The following is a 24,183-nucleotide window of genomic DNA, read 5'->3' on the forward strand; positions in this document are numbered from 1 at the left end:
ACAAAACAACTTTTATTATGTTGTGATCATGAGATAAATATGTTGTGATCACGACCTAACATGGGAATCCTTTTTTTATGAATGTCCTCTCTGGACGTTCGTACAGTAGTAGCCAATCTCCTCCAACTGTACACTATTTCATTCTGACCTATTTGCCAACAACAATTCTTGTTTGTAGGTCAAATAATACATCAAATTGGAGAAATGCTTCAAATGACATTTTAACAGTACCACTAAGCACTGTGAATACCAACTATTATCAAAACGTTTAGTATATTTTGATACTGGGTGGAGCCATAGCCATAGATAGTTTGATCGTTGCGGTTTCTGTAGATGCATCATGCATCAGAGTCAATGGGAGAAGTTCACAGATTTTCAGTAAGCACTTGGCCCTGACTGAACTACAGCAGAGACACATGGCTCCCTTGCACTGATCTATTTAAAACCTGTTTACACACACACACACACACACACACACACACACACACACACACACACACACACACACACACACACACACACACACACACACACACACACACACACACACACACACACACACAGAGAGAGAGAGAGAGAGGCAAACAGCAACCAAACAGTATTAATGACAGACACAGCCACGGCCATTGACAGAGACACAACTCCATTCTCCATTATGATACAATGCAACTGACATGACTCCAGTCCTGAAAGAGAAGCACCAAGCCCTGGAGAGGTTGTCCTGCAGACTGCTGGTACAGTAGCTCTGATCAGAGTAAACTAATGTCATGGTATTGCTTCTTAAACTAACTCTACCGCTACAGCTCAATGTCTACCGTGTGGGGTGTACAAGGAGCATGTCTGCACTGGTGTAGTGTTACACACACCGTTGTGTCTATTTCTGATGTCCCCACTCTCTCTCTTCTCTGTCTTCTCTGTCTTCTCTGTCTTCTCTCTCTCTCTCTCTCTCTCTCTCTCTCTCTCTCTCTCTAGGTTTAGCAGAGCTATCTTCACCCTCCAAGGTGAGAGATGGACCCCCAGGTGATGGTGCCTGGTCAGGCTGAACATGGACTTCTTCTGCTGGGGCAGCTGGAGAGGATGTGGGGGGCCAGGGAACTGACTGACGTGGTTCTCCTGGCCGAGGGCATTCCCTTCCCCTGCCACCGGGTGGTGCTATCTGCCTTCAGCCCTTACTTCCAGGTAAGATAATTGTGCTTGTTTCAATGAACCCCAAAATAAATTTTACCATGGTGTTTACCATACTTATTTTATCCCTCCAGGCCATGTTTACCTGTGGTCTGAGGGAGACCCGTGGAGGTGAGGTGCCTCTCAGGGACACTCCTGCCCAGAGCTTGGAGCTGCTCCTGGGGTACATGTACCGCGCCCAGCTGCCTCTCTCCCACGACAACACTCAGGGAGTGGCCGCTGCTGCCTTCCTGCTGCACATAGACGGGGCATTCAGGTGGGTTCAGGTGGCTACTGTTCGCCATGACACGACTAATACAATCACTACATTATGGTCACTATTACAGGTTGTGTCAGAGCTACATGTTGGACAGCATGGATACTTCCAACTGTGTAGGACTGTACCACTGGGCCAGAGACCTGGGGGCTGCTGACCTGGCAGACCTCGCCCTGAGATACTTGTGTCGTCACTTTGCCCAGGTAGAACCATATCATTCAGTGTAATCTTAGTATAATTCTTCCCAACTGCCACAGTCATGTCCATTTCCTCTTCTCACCACAAGAGAGCAGTAGTTCCCTGCATCTGTCTACAGGCAGAATTAAACAGAGCGGTCTGACATATAAACATGTATTAAATGTATTACCTACTCTCGCTCACAACGTCATCTCTTTGTATCACCTCTCTTCTCTCTCTCTCTCTCTCTCTCTCTCTCTCTCTCTCTCTCTCTCCCCTCCTCCCCTCTCCTTTCAGGTGTGTCAGGAAGAGGAGGTGTTGGAGTTGGACGCCCAGAGTCTGGGGGGTCTGCTGGGTTCAGACGACCTGAATGTGACCCAGGAGGAGAGCGTTCTGGAACTGGTGCTGCGCTGGGTGGAGAAGCGCAGGGGAGATGAGCAGAGTGAGGCCCAGGCCGTGGAGCTCCTCAGGCGGGTACGACTGGAGCTGATAGACCCCAACTTCCTCAGGAGGGCCAGGAGGAGAAACCCGGTGAGGATGGAAAGAGGAAGAGGAGGATGGAGAGAAGGAGATTTTAAAGCTATGTCCACCCTACTAAGTGTATGGTTGCAGGTATTGCTCCGGGATGCGGAATGCTTCGGGATGATCGACGCGGCTCTTCAGACTTCTTATCTCTCTGTGGCGGCTGCCCCTCCTCGCCCCACCCTGCGTTACGGGATGGAGACCACAGACCTGCTCCTCTGCCTAGGGGGGACTGATGAAGGGGGCGTCCCAGCCCGCCGGGGGGGTAAGGCTGACCTCAGCTTATGCTTTGCCCCCCAGGCCAGAAGGACGTACTACATCCCCTCTCCAGTGAAGGGGACAGGGACGATCACGGCAGGGGCGGTGACACGGGACAACAGCATAGTGGTGGCTGTAGAAGAGGAGGACGAACACAGGACCAAGAGGCTGGGGATGTACAGGTGTGTGTGTGTGTGTGTGTGTGTGTGTGTGTGTGTGTGTGTGTGTGTGTGTGTGTGTGTGTGTGTGTGTGTGTGTGTGTGTGTGTGTGTGTGTGTGTGTGTGTGTGTGTGTGTAAAATACATACCTGTCCTCTGTTGTCTGCCCAGGTATGATCGGTCTTGTGAGGGCAGCTGGGAGGAGCTATGCTGGGTGGGGTACAGGGACATGTATGCCCTGGCGGCACTAGGTGATGCTCTCTACCTGCTGGGGGGACAGATGAAGGTCAGGAACCATTACATCATCACCAACAGTGTTGAGAGGTGGTCGCTGAGAAGGGGCGGGTCCTGGCTGAGCTTCGCTCCTCTGCCTCTCCCATTGGCCTGTCACTGTGTGGTGAGCCTCAAGGACCACCTTTACGTGCTGGGGGGCTGGACACCACAGGTGAGCAGGGATGTCAGTCAAAAAACCACTCAATCAATCACTTATAGGTTATGTGATGCTTTTTACAAATGCATTTGTTACAAAGTGCAACTTGGGAAAAACTCTGATCCTCCTCCCTTCTCCCATCCTCTCTCTCCATCCCTCCTTCGCCCCCTCCAGTCGGACCGTCCAGACGATGAGCCAGACAGGCTGAGTAGCCGTGTGTTCCAGTTTGACCCAGGCAAGGACCGGTGGATAGAGTGTGAGAACATGAGATACTCACGCTACCGCTGTGGAGTCGCTACACTCAATGGAGAGATCTACATGCTAGGTTAGACCACGTCTTTCAATGGAGAGATCTACATGCCAGGTTAGACCACGTCTTTCAATGGAGAGATCTACATGCCAGGTTAGACCATGTCTTTCAATGGAGAGATCTACATGCCAGGTTAGAGCACGTCTTTCAATGGAGAGATCTACATGCCAGGTTAGAGCACGTCTTTCAATGGAGAGATCTACATGCCAGGTTAGAGCACGTCTTTCCATGGAGAGATCTACATGCCAGGTTAGACCATGTCTTTCAATGGAGAGATCTACATGCTTGGACGTTTTCTGTCTTTATTTTTCTTACTTCATCCAGATGGAGGCCTGTGGACCAAAACAGTTGGAACATAATAGTGAACAGAACATTTTTTATTTAACTAGGCAAGTCAGTTAAGAACAAATTCTTATTTTACAGCATTGAAGTTCCCCAAGAACACAGTGGCCTCCATCATTCTTAAATGGAGGATGTTTGGAACCACCAAGACACTTTCTAGAGCTGGCCTCCCAGCCAAAGTGAGCAATCAGGGGAGAAGGGCCTTGGTCAGGGAGGTGACCAAGAACCCGATGGTCACTCTGACAGAGCTCCAGAGTTCCTCTGTGGAGATGGGAGGACCTTCAAGAAGGACAAGCATCTCTGCAGCACTCCACCAATCAGGTCTTTATGATAGAGTGGCCAGACGGAAGCCACTCCTAAGTAAAAGGCACATGACAGCCCGCTTGGAGTTTGCCAAAAGGCACCTGAAGACTCTCAGACTATGAGAAACAAGATTCTCTGGTCTGATAAAAAACAATATTGAACTCTTTGTCCTGAATGCCAAGCGTCACGTCTGGAGTAATCCTGGCACCATCCCTACCGTGAAGCATGGTGGTGGCAGCATCATGCTGTGGGGATGTTTTTCAGCGTCAGAGACTGGGAGACTAGTCAGGATCGAGGCAAAGATGAACAGAGCAAAGTACAGAGAGATCCTTGATGAAAACCTGCTCCAGAGCGCTCAGGACCTCAGACTGTGACGAAAGGGGTTTACCTTCCAACTGGACAACAACCCTAAGAACACACAGCCAAGACAACGCAGGAGTGGCTTTGGGACAAGTCTCTGAATGTCCTTGAGTGGCCCAGCCAGAGCCCAGACTTGAACCCAATCAAACATCTCTGGAGACATGAAAATAGCTATACAGCAGTGCTCCCTATCCGACCTGATAGAGCTTGAGAGGATCTGCAGAGAAGAATGGGAGAAACTCCCCAAATACAGGTGTGCCAAGCTTGCAGCTTCTTACCCAAGAAGAATATATGCTGCAATCACTGCCAAAGGAGCTTAAACAAAGTACTGAGTGAAGGGTCAGAATACTTATGAAAATGTGATATTTCATTTTTCATTTAAAAAATAAATAAATTAGCAATAATGTCTAAAAACCTGTTTTTGCTTTGTCATTATCGGATATTGTGTATAGATTGTTGAGGGGAAAAAACTATTTAATCCATTTTAGAATAATGCTTTAACATTACAAAATGTGGAAAAAGTCAAAAAGAGAATTTAGCAGTACGTTCAACCGGCCTCACAACCGCACACCACATGTACAGTGCCTTTGGAAAGTATTCAAAAACGACATTGAAGCCGGCTTACAGTAGAGAAATTAACATTAAATTATCTGGAAACAGCTCTGGTGGACATTCCTGCAGTCAGCATGCCAATTGCAAGCTCCCTCAAAACTTGAGACATCTGTGGCATTGTGTTGTGTGACAAAACTGCACATTTTTAGAGTGGCCCTTTATTGTCCCCAGCACAAGGTGCACCTGTGTAATGATCATGCTGTTTAATCAACTTCTTGATATGCCACACATGTCAGGTGGCTGTATTATCTTGGCAAAGGAGAAATGCTCACTAACTGGGATGTAAACAAATTTGTGGACAAAATTAGAGCGAAATAAGCTTTTTGTGCATATGGAAAATGTCTGGGACCTTGTATTGTAGCTCATGAAACATGGGACCAACACTTTACATGTTACGTTTATATTTATTTTCAGTGCATATGTGTGTTCTCTAGGGGGTATAGGGTGTGAGGGGGAGGACCGTGGCCAATCTCGTCGCTGCCTGAGCTCAGTGGAGATCTACAACCCAGAAGAAGATACCTGGAGGTCAGGGCCAACCCTCCCCACAGCTCTCCTCTCTTTACGAACCAATGCCTCCAACATTGGGGAGGTGGACGGCAAGCTGTACCTCTGTGGCTACTACAAGGGGGCAGGTGAGAACCAAACACATTTACACTGATCAATCAATAAATGAATCAATCAATTATCAATCATATTTTGACAGGTCGCCATGAGATCATCACCAAGGAGATCTTAGAGCTGGACCCCAAGGATAACGTGTGGACGGTGGTGGAGCGTCGAGCAGCCATGCATGACAGCTACAGCGTCTGTCTGGTGGCCAACCTCAACCCCCGTGATCTCTCAACCCCGAGCTCTGACCATTGATGGACACAGGACAAAAATGGCCTACTCAGAGGAAGAGAAAACACAGAGACAATATTGCATAAAGAGGGACTCATGTTGCTCTAGGCCTACCCTATAACTTTGTTTCATCGTCAAGACATGATAGCCTATACGCTTATAAGTACTGTATGTGGTATCCCTCAGATGAAAGGATAAGGTATGGAAATCAATTGCTTTGTAAACTTACTCTGTAAGGACAGCCTAAGCTTTAGACCAGGGGTATTCAACTCTGACCCTATGAGGTCCGAAGCCTGCTGCTTTTCTCTTCTACCTGATCATTAGTTGGTGTCCCAGGTCTAAATCAGTCCATGAAATAATGCAGTAGAACTGGCAGTTGAGCTTGAGGGCTATAGACTACTAGCCTATCACACAGACTCTGCGTGATGTGATGCCTGTACTAACATCTGAACTCTGTGTTTCAATAAAATACAAATTAAGACATTCAGGCTTTCCAAATATAAAATGTCTGGTCTATAGGCCTATTTCTCTCCTTCCACAATACATATTCACAGTTTAACAATGCACTGGATCTTTAACTGAAGCGTTTATTTTTCCGGGGAACGGAAAACAAACAAGTCTGATTGAACGGGTCATTCCTCGAGGACGTTGCTTACGTGCCAAGCATTCCTTCTCCTTCTCCTACTGTTCGGCATGGTCAGAAATAGGTCGGCGGGAAGCCCAAACGATCCTAAATTAGTGTGACGCTGCATGTTGCTATGACAGCTGGCATCGGTATGGACTGGGGCGGATCCACCAACCCAATGGGACCATGTGGTTCTCACTGCTGATTTGTTGTGATTTGTTTTCAGATAGAGGAAAGAGAGAGAGCGAGTATGAACAGCAGCATAAGAACGGGAGGCGAGACAAATGGAACAGGGGTTTCCTTAATGAGCTGATGTCTGGGATTATTAACCGAATACCCCTTTGACATTTAATTTCCTCAAGCAGAGTGAATCATTGATAGTAGCCTGGTGTTTTGTTGCTTCATCTATCTGCTATGAAACTGGGCAATTTGAGGCTTCCTTTAGTTGCTTGTAGGGATAAAGAAATATAACAAATCCTGTGTCAGTTTATGAAATATTTCCGCTGCCAAGTAGGCAACTAGTTGCGGCAGGTGCGCACTGAGCGAGACCAGGATGGGCAGGCGGGAAATTCGCAGAGACCACCGCAGCACCAGCAGCGTGATGAGCACTGAAGACCGGTCAGAACGGAGGGAGAACATGCAGGACACGGCAGATACCGAAACCGGCGATGATGGCTCCGAGACCTCAAGTCTGGACAGCGGTCGTCTCCTCAGCGGGGACAAGCGCCCCAGCCACACCGGGGAAAGTGGCTCTATGCCGGTGGAAGTGAAGAAGCACCAACATAAACACAATTTGAAACACCGCTACGAGGTAATGGAGACGCTGGGAAAAGGCACCTACGGGAAAGTGAAGAGGGCGGTGGAGAGAACGACCAGGAAGACAGTAGGTGTTCTTGTTTTGTTTTTCAATTAAAATATGTCTCTGTCTATCTCGACCCTATACTGTCCTTCCTTTCCATGTGTTAGCCTTTTATGTCATATTATTACCTAAATGTTCACTTTACAGATATTAGACCAACTCATCATTGCATCCAAATGTTTCTGAATGTGTGCTGCCTTCTATGTTAGGGGTACCAAGGCAAAATATGCATCTGTTATTGACATTTTGTTTGTTACCTGTATCGTGCGTTTGCTATATCATTCGAACAAAGGGACCCCAGATGATGTGTGTGTGCTCTTGCCCTTGGCTGTGCCTGGAAGTCTCAGGCAGCTGTCCTTCAGTTATGTTTTGGTTCGTATCAGAATGATGTATTGTGTGTGTTATTAATTATTCATGTGTGATAGAGGACAGATTGTATGGGGAAGGTGTTGTCATCGGTCTAAAGAATACTTTGTGTGCGTGTGTGTGCCTGCGTGCCATCTGTAGTGGATTAGCTCATACCCGCTGCTATGCCAGGGATCAGGGTCCTTCTGAGGGCCTAGGCCACCTTCTCGTTATCTGACTCATTACCCTTGACCCCTCACACACTCTCACTGGCATGCACCCAGGCCCACACACAGACACGGAGGGCAGGCAGCCTAGCGGTTAGAGTGTCACCGAACGATGTAAAAATCTGCAGTAACTGCCCTCCAGCGTGGTAGTTCACCCCGCAACAACTACTCCCCAGACTTCGATGAAGACAGACATGGGGTTAAATGTGGAAGACACATTTTGGTTGAATGTATTCAGTTGTGCAACTGACAAGGTTTTCCCTTCCAAACACAGACCAAATGTAACAGACGTCGTTCCATTCTAGGTGTGATAATGAAGGATTGGTTATTCTAAAGGGGAAAAGAACCATATGACATGCGCATTATATGATTTGCAATATGGCTATTGGCTATCTGTTAATGTACCTGAGAAAAATAATACATTATGAGAGAGAGAGAATTGTTTTGTTTTAATGGTTTTGTTGCTCGTAGTTCAGGGTTTAATCCTTCAGTCTACTGTGAGCAGAAGACAAAGAGATAGTTACCCCTTTCTGATTTTTAGTAAACAAACATGTTATTATAGAGATAATCTGATGGGATATCAGATTAGGAGACTAGGACTAGCCCAATCCTGTCACTGTCTGCTACTGTACTGTACACCCAGTCCCTCTTTCCTACATTCACTGGAGAGCGAGGGATAGAGAATAGAAGAGAGGGAGAGAGATGGTGGTAGAATTCCTTGTGCCAGTGGCCAGTGCATACCGAGAATTCCTTGAGACAAATTGACCATATTTTTAGAAACAGGATCGGGAGCTGTTGTCTGAGTGAAGAAGGACAGATGAAGAAGAGATGTGGTGGGGAGGGGGAAGATGTGGAGGGGGTCTATGGAAAAGGAGAGAAGGAAGGAATATAGAGGGCCGGGGCATTGACTCCAGATTAGGGTCGGAACATTTTGGCATCCTTACAGACAGCCTGCTAATGGAGACGAGTCTGGGAGGGGGAGAGGGATGGAGGGAGAGAGTCTGGGAGGGGGAGAGGGATGGAGGGAGAGAGTCTGGGAGGGGGAGAGGGATGGAGGGAGAGAGTCTGGGAGGGGGAGAGGGATGGAGGGAGAGAGTCTGGGAGGGGGAGAGGGATGGAGGGAGAGAGTCTGGGAGGGGGAGAGGGATGGAGGGAGAGAGTCTGGGAGGGGGAGAGGGATGGAGGGAGAGTCTGCGAGGGGGAGAGGGATGGAGGGAGAGAGTCTGGGAGGGGGAGAGGGATGGAGGGAGAGAGGCTGGGAGAGGGATGGAGGGAGAGAGGCTGGGAGAGGGATGGAGGGAGAGAGTCTGGGAGGGGGAGAGGGATGGAGGGAGAGAGTCTGGGAGGGGGAGAGGGATGGAGGGAGAGAGTCTGGGAGGAGGAGAGGGATGGAGGGAGAGAGGCTGGGAGGGGGAGAGGGATGGAGGGAGAGAGTCTGGGAGGGGGAGAGGGATGGAGGGAGAGAGTCTGGGAGGGGGAGAGGGATGGAGGGAGAGAGTCTGGGAGGGGGAGAGGGATGGAGGGAGAGAGTCTGAGAGGGATAGAGGGAGAGAGGCTGGGAGGGGGAGAGGGATGGAGGGAGAGAGGCTGGGAGGGGGAGAGGGATGGAGGGAGAGAGGCTGGGAGGGGGAGAGGGATGGAGGGAGAGAGGCTGGGAGGGGAGAGGGATGGAGGGAGAGAGGCTGGGAGGGGAGAGGGATGGAGGGAGAGAGGCTGGGGGGGGAGAGTCTGGGAGGGGGAGAGGGATGGAGGGAGAGAGTCTGGGAGGGGAGAGGGATGGAGGGAGAGAGTCTGGGAGGGGGAGAGGGATGGAGGGAGAGAGTCTGGGAGGGGGAGAGGGATGGAGGGAGAGAGGCTGGGAGAGGGATGGAGGGAGAGAGGCTGGGAGGGGAGAGGGATGGAGGGAGAGAGGCTGGGAGGGGGAGAGGGATGGAGGGAGAGAGTCTGGGAGGGGGAGAGGGATGGAGGGAGAGAGTCTGGGAGGGGGAGAGGGATGGAGGGAGAGAGTCTGGGAGGGGGAGAGGGATGGAGGGAGAGAGGCTGGGAGGGGGAGAGGGATGGAGGGAGAGCGTCTGGGGTATGTCAGTACAGTAAGCTTTGTTGTAGGTCACTTTCACTGACTGAATGTGTGTTGTAGGTCACTTTCACTGACTGAATGTGTGCAAACTGCATTATTGGACATATTATAGGAGGGCAGTTGAACTCCCTCTTATGTTAGATACGGCTCTGCCACCCAGCAAGTACACTAATTCTATATTTGTACTACATATGTTTAGACTCATGACTCCATCTCTGTCTCTCTCTGTGTCCCACTTTCTCTCTCGCTCTCTCTCACTCTTTCTCTCATTTCAGCACACACCCTAGTCATTGTCCTTTCAGGAATGCTGTGTGTTCCCGTAGGTGTCTAGAAGAGAGCAAAACCCAGACCCTTCTCTGTGCTCTGCTGGTCAGGTCTTAATGCCCCAGAGGAAGGCAGGAGGGGGCAGTGGAATGCCAGGCTTCTCCCCAGGCAGGCCTGAAGTGACACCCCCCCCCCTGCTCTCAGTTCTCCTTCTGTTAACCCTGTGCCTCCCTCTTCCCCACTCCCTCCTGCTCTCAGTTCTCCTTCTGTTAACCCTGTGCCTCCCTCTTCCCCACTCCCTCCTGCTCTCAGTTCTCCTTCTGTTAACCCTGTGCCTCCCTCTTCCCCACTCCCTCCTGCTCTCAGTTCTCCTTCTGTTAACCCTGTGCCTCCCTCTTCCCCACTCCCTCCTGCTCTCCACTGCCCCCTCTCACACCCCTTTTACGCCATCAACCTCTAAGCCCTTTCACCAAATGCTAGCCCTCCCTCCTTTCCTCACGTAGTCTCCACTTCCCCCTTCTCCCCCACCATTTCAATTCAAGGGCTTTAATGTCATGGGACACACATATTGACATTGCCAAAGGAAGTGAGGTAGATAATAAACAAAAGTGAAATAAACAGTAAACGTTACACTCACAGAAGTTCCAAAATAATAAATTACTTTTGAAATGTGTTTACGTATATACTGTTGAAGTCAGAAGTTTACATACACCTAAGCCAAATACATTTAAACTCAGTTTTCACAATTCCTGACATTTACTCCTAGTAAAAATTCCCTGTCTTAGGTCAGTTAGGATCACCACTTAATTTTAAGAATGTGACCATCTTCACATGGTCCTTTGCTGTTGTTCTGGGATTGATTTGCACTTTACACACCACAGTACTTTCATCTCTAGGAGACAGAACGCGTCTCCTTCCTGAGCGGTAAGACGGCTGCGTGGTCCCATGGTGTTTATACTTTGATTTTCCCATGATGTCAAGCAAAGAAGGCACTTAGTTTGAAAATAGGCCTTGAAATACATTCACAGGTACACCTCCAATTGACTCAAATGATGTCAATTAGCCTACCAGAATCTTCTAAAGCCATAACATCATTTTCTGGAATTTTCCAAGCTGTTTAAAAAGGAACAGTCAATTTAGTGTTTGCAAACTTCTGACCAACTGGAATTGTGATTAAGTGAAATAATCTGTCTGTAAACAATTGTTGGAAACATTAGTTGTGTCATGCACAAAGTAGATGTCCTAACCAACTTGCCAAAACTATAGTTTGTTAACAAGACATTTGTGGAGTGGTTGAAAAACGAGTTTTAATGACTCCAACCTAAGTGTATTTAAACTTCCGATTTCAACTGTATACAGTGTTGTAACATTGCGCAAATAGTTAAAGTTGAAAAGGGAAAATAAATAAGCATAAATATAGGTTGTATTTACAATGATGTTTGTTCTTCACTGGTTGCCCTTTTCTTGTGGCAACAGGTCACAAATCTTGCTGCTGTGATGGCACACTGTGGAATTTCACCCAGTAGATAGGGGAGTTTATCAAAATTGGGTTTGTTTGTGAATTCTTTGTGGATCTGTGTAATCTGAGGGAAATATGTCTCTCTAATATTGTCATACATTTGACAGGAGGTTAGGAAGTGCAGCTCAGGTTCAACCTAATTTTGTGTGTAGTGTGCACAGCCTGTCTGCCTACGGCGACCTATCTCAATAGCAAGGCTATGCTCACTGAGTCTGTACATAGTCAAAGCTTTCCTTAAGTTTGGGTCAGTCACACTGGTCAGGTATTCTGCCATTGTACTCTCTGTTTAGGGCCAAGTAGCATTCTAGTTTACTTCATTTTTTTGTTAATTCTTTCCAATGTGTCAAGTCTTTATCTTTTTGTTTTCTCGGGATTTGGTTTGGTTGGGTCTAATTGTGTTGCTGTCCTGGGACTCTGTGGGGTCTTTTTGTGTTTGTGAACAGAGCCCCAGGAACAGCTTGCTCAGGGGACTCTTCTCCAGGTTCATCTCTCTGTAGGCGATGGCTTTGTTATGGAAGGTTTGGGAATTAGCGGGTATTCCTTTTATTAGCGGGTATTGGCCTAATTCTACTCCTCATGCATTATTTGGTGTTTTACATTGTACATGGAGGATATTTTTGCAGAATTCTGCATGCAGTCTCAATTTGGTGTTTGTCCCATTTAGTGGATTCTTGGTTGGTGAGCGGACCCCAGACCTCACAAATCAAATCAAATTGTTTAAGTCACATGTGCCGAATACAACCAGTGTGGACCTTACAGTGAAATGCTGAATACACCAGGTGTAGTAGACCTTACAGTGAAATGCTGAATACACCAGGTGTAGTAGACCTTACAGTGAAATGCTGAATACAACAGGTGTAGTAGACCGTACAGTGAAATGCTGAATACAACAGGTGTAGTAGACCTTACAGTGAAATGCTGAATACACCAGGTGTAGTAGACCTTACAGTGAAATGCTGAATACAACAGGTGTAGTAGACCTTACAGTGAAATGCTGAATACAACAGGTGTAGTAGACCTTACAGTGAAATGCTGAATACACCAGGTGTAGTAGACCTTACAGTGAAATGCTGAATACAACAGGTGTAGTAGACCTTACAGTGAAATGCTGAATACACCAGGTGTAATAGACCTTACAGTGAAATGCTGAATACACCAGGTGTAGTAGACCTTACAGTGAAATGCTGAATACACCAGGTGTAGTAGACCTTACAGTGAAATGCTGAATACAACCAGTGTGGACCTTAGAGTGAAATGCTGAATACACCAGGTGTAGTAGACCTTACAGTGAAATACTGAATACACCAGGTGTAGTAGACCTTACAGTGAAATGCTGAATACACCAGGTGTAGTAGACCTTACAGTGAAATGCTGTATACACCAGGTGTAGTAGACCTTACAGTGAAATGCTGAATACAACAGGTGTAGTAGACCTTACAGTGAAATGCTGAATACAACAGGTGCAGTAGACCTTACAGTGAAATGCTGAATAAACCAGGTGTAGACCTTACAGTGAAATGCTGAATACAACAGGTGTAGTAGACCTTACAGTGAAATGCTGAATACACCAGGTGTAGTAGACCTTACAGTGAAATGCTGAATACACCAGGTGTAGTAGACCTTACAGTGAAATGCTGAATACACCAGGTGTAGTAGACCTTACAGTGAAATGCTGAATACACCAGGTGTAGTAGACCTTACAGTGAAATGCTGAATACAACCAGTGTGGACCTTAGAGTGAAATGCTGAATACACCAGGTGTAGTAGACCTTACAGTGAAATACTGAATACACCAGGTGTAGTAGACCTTACAGTGAAATGCTGAATACACCAGGTGTAGTAGACCTTACAGTGAAATGCTGAATACACCAGGTGTAGTAGACCTTACAGTGAAATGCTGAATACAACAGGTGTAGTAGACCTTACAGTGAAATGCTGAATACAACAGGTGTAGTAGACCTTACAGTGAAATGCTGAATACAACAGGTGTAGTAGACCTTACAGCGAAATGCTGAATACAACAGGTGCAGTAGACCTTACAGTGAAATGCTGAATAAACCAGGTGTAGACCTTACAGTGAAATGCTGAATACAACAGGTGTAGTAGACCTTACAGTGAAATGCTGAATACACCAGGTGTAGTAGACCTTACAGTGAAATGCTGAATACACCAGGTGTAGTAGACCTTACAGTGAAATGCTGAATACAACAGGTGTAGTAGACCTTACAGTGAAATGCTGAATACACCAGGTGTAGTAGACCTTACAGTGAAATGCTGAATACAACAGGTGTAGTAGACCTTACAGTTAAATGCTGAATACACCAGGTGTAGTAGACCTTACAGTGAAATGCTGAATAGACCAGGTGTAGTAGACCTTACAGTGAAATGCTGAATACACCAGGTGTAGTAGACCTTACAGTGAAATGCTGAATACAACAGGTGTAGTAGACCTTACAGTGAAATGCTGAATACAACAGGTGTAGTAGACCTTACAGTGAAATGCTGAATACACCAGGTGTAGTAGACCTTACAGTGAAATGCTGAATACACCAGGTGTAGTAGACCTTACAGTGAAATGCTGAATACAACAGGTGTAGTAGACCTTACAGTGAAATGCTGAATACACCAGGTGTAGTAGACCTTACAGTGAAATGCTGAATACAACAGGTGTAGTAGACCTTACAGTTAAATGCTGAATACACCAGGTGTAGTAGACCTTACAGTGAAATGCTGAATAGACCAGGTGTAGTAGACCTTACAGTGAAATGCTGAATACACCAGGTGTAGTAGACCTTACAGTGAAATGCTGAATACAACAGGTGTAGTAGACCTTACAGTGAAATGCTGAATACAACAGGTGTAGTAGACCTTACAGTGAAATGCTGAATACACCAGGTGTAGTAGACCTTACAGTGAAATGCTGAATACAACAGGTGTAGTAGACCTTACAGTGAAATGCTGACTACAACAGGTGTAGTAGACCTTACAGTGAAATGCTGAATACAACAGGTGTAGTAGACCTTACAGTGAAATGCTGAATACACCAGGTGTAGTAGACCTTACAGTGAAATGCTGAATACAACAGGTGTAGTAGACCTTACAGTGAAATGCTGAATACACCAGGTGTAGTAGACCTTACAGTGAAATGCTGAATACAACAGGTGTAGTAGACCTTACAGTGAAATGCTGACTACAACAGGTGTAGTAGACCTTACAGTGAAATGCTGACTACAACAGGTGTAGTAGACCTTACAGTGAAATGCTGACTACAACAGGTGTAGTAGACCTTACAGTGAAATGCTGAATACAACAGGTGTAGTAGACCTTACAGTGAAATGCTGAATACACCAGGTGTAGTAGACCTTACAGTGAAATGCTTACTCATGAGCCCCTAACCAACAATGCAGTTTTTTTAAATACGGAAAGGATAAGAAATAGAATTAACAGGTAATTAAAGAGCACCAGTAAAATAACCATAGCGAGACTATATACAGGGGGGTACCGCTACAGAGTCAATGTGCACGGGCACTGGTTAGTTGAGGTAATATGTACATGTAGTTAGAGTTATTAAAGTGACTATGCATAGATGATAACAACAGAGTAGCAGTGGTGTGGAGAGGGGGGCAATGCAAATAGTTTGGGTAGCCATTTGATTAGATGTTCAGGAGTCTTATGGTTTGGGGGTAGAAGCTGTTTAGAAGCCTCTTGTACCTAGACTTGGCGCTCCGGTACCGCTTGCCATGCGATAGCAGAGAGAACAGTCCATGACTAGGGTGGCTGGAGTCTTTGGCAATTCTTAGGGCCTTCCTCTGACACCGCCTGGTATAGAGGTCCTGGATGTCAGGAATCTTGGTCCCAGTGATGTACTGGGCTGTTCGCACTACCCTCTGTAGTGCCTTGCGGTCGGAGGCCGAGCAGTTGCCATACCAGGCAGGATGTTCTTGATGGTGCAGCTGTAGAACCTTTTGAGGATCTGAAGACTCATGCCAAATCTTTTCAGTCTCCTGAGGGGGAACACCAACTACTTCTCAGACAGAGTTCAGTGTGTCAAATCGGAGGGCCTGTTTTACGGATCTCTGGCAGTCTATGGGGTTACCACAGTGTTCAATTCTCGGGCCGACTCTCTTCTCTGTATACATTCTCTCTACTACCGCATGGCAAGTGGTACTGGAGTGCCAAGTCTAGGACAAAAAGGCTTCTCAACAGTTTTTATCCCCAAGCCATAAGACTCCTGAACAGGTAATCAAATGGCTACCTGGACTATTTGCATTGTGTGCCCCCCCCAAACCCTCTTTTTACGCTGCTGCTACTCTCTGTTTATCATATATGCATAGTCACTTTAACTATACATTCATGTACATACTACCTCAATTGGGCCGACCAACCAGTCCTTCCGCACATTGGCTAACCAGGCTATCTGCATTGTGTCCCACCACCCGCCAACCCCTCTTTTATGGAATAGCTTTAATTTCTCAGAAAAAGAATAGACTGACGAGTTTCGGAAGAAAGGTCTTTGTTTCTGGCCATTTTGAGCCTGTAATCGAACCCACAAATGCTGATGCTCCAGATACTCAATTAGCCTAAAGAAGGCCAGTTTTATTGCTTCTTTAATTAGCACAACAGTTTTCCGCTGTGCTAACATAATTGCAAAAGGGTTTTCTAATGATCAATTAGCCTTTTAAAATTATAAACTTGTATTAGCTAACACAACGTGCCATTGGAACACAGGAGTGATGGTTGCTGATAATGGGCCTCTGTACGCCTATGTAGATATTCCATTAAAAATCTACAGTTTCCAGCTACAATAGTCATTTACAACATTAACAATGTCTACACTGCATTTCTGATCAATTTGATGTTATTTTAATGGACAAAAAAGGTGCTTTCAAAAACAAGTATCTAAGTGATCCCAAACTTTTGAACGGTAGTGTATGTGAGAGTGGATTCTTGCCCCTCACTAGCATGAAAACTAAATACAGGCACAGACTGTGTGTGGAAAATGATTTAAGACTGAGACTCTCTCCAATACAACCCAACATTGCAGAGTTATGTGCATCCTTTCAAGCACACCCTTGTCATTAACCTGTGGTAAGTTATTCACAATTTTCAATTAACAAATAAGGTTTTATATGTAAGATGGTAAAATAAAGAGCAAAATTGATTATTATTTGTACCCAGGTACTATAAGAGCTCTTTTTCACTTCCCACGAGCTGGGTCGTGACAAAAACTCGCTCTCATTCTTATGTTTAATAAATGTATCATTGTGTGTGTGTAGCAGACTTACAATGATGGCAAAAAACAACATTTGACCCTGGTGCAAAAGAGGGGGATTATGAAAAGTTTGGGAACCACTGGCCTAGAGTAACATAAACGAATGAACAGGCTTTCATGTTCTTTGAAATAATTGTTTTTTAGTTTTCTAATGTTACTTACGACTTTTATAAACACAACCAAATGATTATTCTTCACATAGGTAATATGAAATGGATTTATTAAACTGTTAGAATGTTGATGACTCATTTGTCTGGAAGTGTTGGAAATAGTCTTTTGGCCTACTTTGTAGAATTATACAAAACATGTCCTTTACTCTATCTAAACATTTTTTTTAAAATATTTCTACATGGGTATATTTCCACTAATATTTCTTCATGCAATTCATGCTTTACAATTGTTTATGCAATATTTATCAAGGCTTGGTGTTTGTTTGTGCACTTTGCAGGTTGATATGCATCTGAAGCGTATGCTAAATGTGACACCCGGCAACATTCTCAGCATTCTCTAGCGGGTATTTATAGGCTGAAAGGTCAGGTGGTTCTAGTGTTGATTTGATTTTCAAGATCATGTGGGCTACGGCTGAGGACAGGAACAAGTACAAGAAGTCCGGCTATGACCTCCAGATTCATCAAACGAGCAAAAGGACAATCGAGGAGTAAGGTGGAATCATATTACAAAGGCTTTGACGCCCACCGTATGTGGCAAGGGCTACAGTCCATTACGGAATGCAAAGGATGCCGTGATCTTCCAAACGATGCCTCCCTACCAGACGAGCTCAATGCATTTTATGCACGCCTGAACAATAACAACATCGTGCTGGGTTTGAGGGGTGCCACCGACCCAGAGGACTGTGTGATCTCGCTCTCCGAGGCCGACATGAGTAAGGTCTTTAATAAGCTCAACACCTGGCAGGCCGCTGGGCCCGACGATATTCCAGGGCTCGTTCTCAGAGCATGCGCAGAACAGCTGGCAGGCATATTCATGGTAATTTTCAACCTCTCCTTGTCCCAGTCTGTAATGACCACCATCATTCCTGTCCCCAATAACTCTCAGGCTTCATGCCACAATAACTACCCGCCTGTAGCACTCACATCTGTAATCATGAAGTGCTTTGAGAAGCTGTTTATGGCACACATCAACTTCATCATCCCAGACACCCGAGACCCACTCAAATTTGCATACCGCCCCAACAGATCCATAGACGACTCAATCTCAACTGCACTCCACACTGCCCTCACCCACCTAGATAAGAGGAATACCAATGTGAGAATGCTGTTCCTTCACTACAGCTCAGCATTGAACACCATTGTATCCTCCAAGCTCGTCACCAAGTTTAGAACCCTGGGACTGAACACCTCTCTTTGCAACTGGATCCTGGACTTCCTGACGGGCTGACCGCCATGCTGACCCTCAACACGGGGGCCCCACAGGGATGTGTGGTAGGTCTGATCACCGGCGACGATGAGAGGTCAGTGACCTGGCAGTGTGGTGCCGGAAAGGGGGGGGGGGGGGGGCACGAACCCCTTCCACATCAACAGGGTTGTCGGTACAAAGGGTCGAGGACACTCACAGGGCCCAACACACTCATGCACACTGACACTCCAACACACACACATAATATGCACATACATTCATATTGACTCGAAACACACGCACAGCCACTCACTTACAATCATCATATAGCCTATGCTGCTGCTACTCTGTTTATCCTATATTTACGCTCTCCATACAACCTTACAGAGCTTGAGAGAATCTGCAGAGAAGAATTGGCGAAACACCCCAAATACAGGCGTGCCAAGTTTGTAGCATCATACCCAAGAAGACTCGAGGCTGTAATCGCTGTCAAAGGTGCTTCAATTAAGTACTGAGTAAAGGGTCTGAATACTTATAGAAATGTGATATTTCTGTAGTTTTTATTTTTATGCAAAAATGTCTTAACCTGTTTTTGTTTTGTCATTATGGGATATTGTGTGTAGATTCAGGAGGGGAAAAAACAATGTAATCCATTTTAGAATAAGTCTGTAACGTAACAAAATGTGGAAAAAGTCTGAATATTTTCTGAATGCACTGTACTTGTGTTTTTATTTCGTGTGTGTTTTTGTTCTACCTTATGTTATGTTTAGTATTACATTGTTATTGATTACTACATTGTTGGGTTTAGAGCCTGCAAGAAAGGCATTTCACCTGCTTGTGCATTAACTAGAAAGTTGATGTGTGTAATTCCAGCCAATATAATATACAGTACAGTAATACAGTCCACACTCAAAGACTAGCCTATCAGAGCTTGTTTCATTTATTTAAACAAGAGAGCATAGCTACATCTATGGGCTTTTATGTTTTTCTGTCGTGCGTAATGTGCCTAGATATCATATATATATCATAGGCTATGTATTGGATAACGGTACAATCATTTGGGCTTTGGCTCTGAAATGTCTTCAATGTCATGCTCATCGGGCTAAGGTAGACTTTTCATGCTGATCAAAGCTAGACATATTTTCATGCTTTAGCAGGAAATTTCGGGTCACTCGGGAGAAAAGGGATTTATTCTTGGGATGGAACATTTGTAAAATACTAGGAAAATAGTTAACCCTACCACTTACGTTATATCATGGCAGAGATTGTGTATACCAAGTCATTTGGTCTCTTCTATATAGCAGCATGTATACCTCTACAGTCTATTCTATGGGCCTGTATAGTTGTATGTAAGCCTCTACTCATGGTTATTATTTCTGTTCTCTCCATAAAAACACGTTAACACTCGCACGTTCACTGTGAGCAGTCAATACATAGGAATGTGGTGTGTTGAACCCAGTAACTGAATAAACCTGTTCTTAAGATATCTTGGAATACACGTCAAATAACACTATTTGATGCGCCACATAAGCTTTTAATTTAAAACGTCAAATATAACACGATTCTATTATAGAATGATGTGTGCGCAAGCCAAGCTCAACCATTACGATCACCGTCTAAGCTGTACAATACCGCGTTCTTAATAAGGCACTATTTGTTCGACCGAATGTGAATCTGAGTGAGCATTTGAAATTAGTTCAGGATCAAACGAGCAAGATCAAAAATGTTTGCAAATATCTTCGATACAGATGTTGCCATATTTTGACTTGATCATGTTAAACATGGTTGGAGTTTTGGAATGTGGACCAATGAAATGGAGTATCAGTCTACTCGGTGACACCCAGAGAACACAACGGTGAAGAGTTTACGGAAATATTAGCGTCGTAGCTCTTATTGTGGGACTTTGGCTGTGGGAAACCACCCCATTCACCCTATTGTGCATATTGACATTCATATTGCACTGTACAGCCTTACCTAAAGATTGGGGATCAATGAAATGGGATATCAGCCTACTCAGTACCCAAGTGCTTTTTTCCCCAAAGTCCTCCTCAAGAGTTATCAGGCTCCAAAACATCCACTTTGTACAGTTTTTCCTCTGGAATAGTGTTCAATTCACATAGTAGGTTAACTGGTACAATAAATGTGGCTCAATTCACAGTTAATGTTCTCTGGCTGTCACTGAGTAGACTGATACCCCATCCCATGTCATTGATCCACAATCTATAGGTAAGGCTGAACAGTGAAATAAGTATGTCCCCAATGAAATTCTAAAGTCTAATACATCCAATGTGATTTCAACAGATCTTTGTGAAATTAACAAAATATTGTCTTTTGTTGAATTTATATAAGAACATTCCAACCTCGTTTCGCATGATATGTTGTTCCATTATGGCATGATTTCACTCTGTATTATTTGCATGACTTTCATTTTGAAGGCAAACCTCAAATTCCACTATTGTGGCTAATCCTTATTGTGGCTAGCTATGGTGGGACCCACATCGACCACCATTAATCAAATAAAAACTGTCTTATAAATGTATGGGTATTTTAGATGACGACACTTAACCTAGCTAGCTAACTACCGAGCAATGTCGTTTTGGTATGTTTTTGGGGAAGAACATTGTGTGCATCCTTCAGCTAGCTAGCCTTTTTTACGACCAGCACTGTCCAAAGCTTGGGGAAAGTGTGTGCGCTCATCCGGCAGCGTCACGGGCGCCAGACAAAAACCTTTACCAGCATCATAGCATACGTATGGGTGAATCGTTGTGACATAGAATACGAGTTATAGTGTCATCAATGTGTAATAACTATGTAAAAATGTATGAGCGTGTTAAATGATTATGTGACGTACACTCATATTCGGGTCAAGCTTATTTTACATGTCAGATAGTGTTAATTGACGTGTATATTTCTTGACACGCAAAGACCCAAATGGCGTTCCATACCCGACAGAGCTGTGGTTGTCACGCCCTGGCCATAGTTTACTTTGTATGTTTCTATGTTTTGGTTGGTCAGGGTGTGATCTGAGTGGGCATTCTATGTTGGATGTCTTGTTTGTCTATTTCTGTGTTTGGCCTGATATGGTTCTCAATCAGGGGCAGGTGTTAGTCATTGTCTCTGATTGGGAACCATATTTAGGTAGCCTGGGTTTTTACTGTGTGTTTGTGGGTGATTGTTCCTGTCTCTGTGGTTTGCACCAGATAGGGCTGGTTTCGGTTTTCATACGTTTGTTATTTTGTTAGTTTAATCGTGTATAGTTTCCTTATTAAATAAAATGAATCACAACTACGCTGCATTTTGGTGCGCTCCTCCTTCCCACAACGAAAGCCGTGACAGTGGTGGCTGAACCGTATACTCTGGCACATGTATCTATCTAGTAATACTTGTTATTCATGGTCCTCCCGGATCAGCCTTCAGTATTTTACACAAACAAATGATTGAAATGATCCACATATTTTTAGAGGTCATTCAGATACTTTGACTAATAGTTCAATGAACACAGGCATGCGCTCACACACATACATTTTCTCTCTCTCTCTCTCTCTCTCTCTCTCTCTCTCTCACACATACATACATACATACAAACAATCCCCTACATGATCAGATGAGACGTGGAGTCTGTAGGGAAACTCCGAGGTGTGGTTACATCACTGTTCTCTCGAGTGGGACATTACCCTGCTCGCACGTCCACACAGTTTACAAGACATGGATCTCTGGTGGCTGATCAAGCAAGCATGAGTATCTAAGTCAGAGAGTCCCTGGAGTGTGTGTGGATATGTGTGTGTTTTGTAACTGTGTTGGCCCAGAGAGCGTGTGAATACCATCTTCTGATGTCCCAGAGTTCTTTCCGGCAGCTGAGAATTCTAGAACTGTGACCCAACTGGAAGAACAGTGGTCCTCAGAGAGCGAGAGAGTGCTAGCTTTGAGAACCCTAGTGGTTGATATAATGCCACAGGGTTGAATAAATATTACGTATCAGGTTGAAGCTTCACACAAAACATTTTCAGGGGTGTGTGTGTGTGCCAGGGGTTTTGGGGCTTGAGTGTGTGTGAGATTAAGTGAACAGTGTATGAACACTGCAGCTTCTGCCTGCAGTCACCCTTCACCCCTAAACACCAAGTATCACCTCTACCCAGGGACTTTACTTCTGTGTTTGCAAACTTGTGAATTGTGTGATTGTCAGTGTTTGCCTGTCTTCCTTAATGAGATTAATTAAGTTTGAACGAAATAAGGAAGAGTGAATGAATTAAGTGTTGGCCGGGGATTTAACTAGTGAGGAATCTCTTGTTGCTGGGACCAAACCCTGGACAGACGGACAACAGGGACAAATAAAGTATCACCATGGTTACGCCTGGATCATGGTAAGGCTGGGAATTTCCAGGGACCTCAAGATACGATGTTATCACGTTACTTAGGTGCCGATACAATATGTATTGCGATTCGATACTGTGATTTTATTGCGATTCGATACTGTGATTTTATTGCGATTCGATACTGTGATTTTATTGCAATTCGCTGTTTCAAACAAATTGCTCACTCACCATGTCTGTTGCAGAGGGAAAAGAGAGCCATGAGAAAACGAGTTTTGATTAGTCATTGAAATAAGTGCTGAAAACAAATTGGCTCCCTGTTTAAAAACAAGATGAAGAACAAGCTATGAAGGAAACATACTGGAGTTTTGGTGCAAGTATTGCCAACTAGCGCAAAAATAATATTGCAATATTGTCAAAACTATACAATATATTGTCAAAAATAATATCCCGATATATAACTTGATTTTTTTTCACCCATCACTAGCTCACAGTATGTGATTTTTAGCCTACGCTATAAACCAGATAGAAGAAAGACTACTCTATCGACCAGAAGAGAAGAGGTTGCCAACGCTACCCAGTGACACTGTGTTCATTGATTTATGAGCATCATCATATTGACTATGAATTAACTTTGTTTGTGCAGATGTGCGTCACCTAGCAATGTCTAGCATTGTATCGTTTGTGTGTGTGCCTGTGCCATTAACATTCTTAAGTGTGTCTGTCTGTGTGGTGTGTTTGTAGCTCGGAGGTGTGTGTAACCGTAATGAGGTCTAACGCTGTGTGTGTCTGGTGTTGTGTGTTCTCAGGTGGCCATCAAGTTGATTCGTAAGGAGAGCATCACTGATGATCTGGACAGAGTTCATATCCAGAGAGAGATAGAAATCACCTCCGCCCTCAAACACCCCTACATCATACGCTTCCACGAGGGTGAGAATACACACACACACACACACTGAAAGGAAAACACGCATACGTACACACACAATGTAACCTTTGTCTGTGCTCTCCCTGTCCTGTGTAGTGTTTGAGAGTCGTGATAAGATAGTGATAGTGATGGAGTACGCCAGCAGAGGGGAGTTGTATGACTACGTCAATGAGAGGAGGAGACTGGTGGAGACAGAAGCCAGAGACATCTTCAGACAAATCACCTCCGCCGTGCACTACTGCCACACGGTAAACACACACATGCAAGCTGCACAGGCTCACACAGAAATGCATGAGCGTTCACACGCACACGCAATCTTTGTATTTCAATTAGCATAATTATTTGCTAAATAATGTGATGAATCCTATGTCTGCGTGTGCTCTGTCAAGGTCGACGATTATCATTTTTTATTTATTTATAATGTGAAATAAAACACTAATATATCTTGATTAGCTATTGGCTAAGTATTCAACCCAGAGTCAATACATGTTAGAATCACCTTTAGCAGCTGTCTTTCTGGGTAAGTCACTTAGAGCTTTGCACACCTGGACTGCACAATATTTACCCATTTATTATTTTTTAAACTCTTCAAGCTCTGTCAAGCTGGTTGTTAATCATTGCTAGACAGTAGTGGTGCAACGGATCACA

At 44.9% G+C, this 24,183-nt stretch overlaps 2 protein-coding genes across 2 annotated transcripts in view; both read left to right on the plus strand.

The window, feature by feature from the left end:
• The first annotated feature begins 606 nt into the window (after window positions 1-606).
• LOC135527863 (kelch repeat and BTB domain-containing protein 12-like) lies at window positions 607-6,226 on the plus strand. Its single transcript, XM_064956472.1, has 10 exons — window positions 607-734; window positions 973-1,179; window positions 1,260-1,441; window positions 1,512-1,644; window positions 1,916-2,149; window positions 2,231-2,580; window positions 2,728-3,001; window positions 3,161-3,311; window positions 5,348-5,545; window positions 5,617-6,226. Exons 2-10 carry the CDS (start codon window positions 1,009-1,011, stop codon window positions 5,775-5,777), a joined length of 1,854 nt encoding a protein of 617 aa, XP_064812544.1. The 5' UTR covers window positions 607-734; window positions 973-1,008; the 3' UTR covers window positions 5,778-6,226.
• Window positions 6,227-6,473: 247 nt separating this feature from the next.
• LOC135527862 (NUAK family SNF1-like kinase 1) overlaps window positions 6,474-24,183 on the plus strand; it is a 44,976-nt gene continuing 27,266 nt past the window's right edge. Inside the window, exons 1-3 of the mRNA XM_064956471.1 lie at window positions 6,474-7,261; window positions 23,417-23,537; window positions 23,632-23,783. Of these exons, the coding sequence (XP_064812543.1) occupies window positions 6,932-7,261; window positions 23,417-23,537; window positions 23,632-23,783 (603 nt within the window). The 5' untranslated portion in view covers window positions 6,474-6,931. The remainder of the gene's footprint in view (window positions 7,262-23,416; window positions 23,538-23,631; window positions 23,784-24,183) is intronic.

The sequence above is a fragment of the Oncorhynchus masou genome, chromosome 33, assembly GCF_036934945.1.
Source record: "Oncorhynchus masou masou isolate Uvic2021 chromosome 33, UVic_Omas_1.1, whole genome shotgun sequence".
Classification (NCBI taxonomy): domain Eukaryota; kingdom Metazoa; phylum Chordata; class Actinopteri; order Salmoniformes; family Salmonidae; genus Oncorhynchus; species Oncorhynchus masou.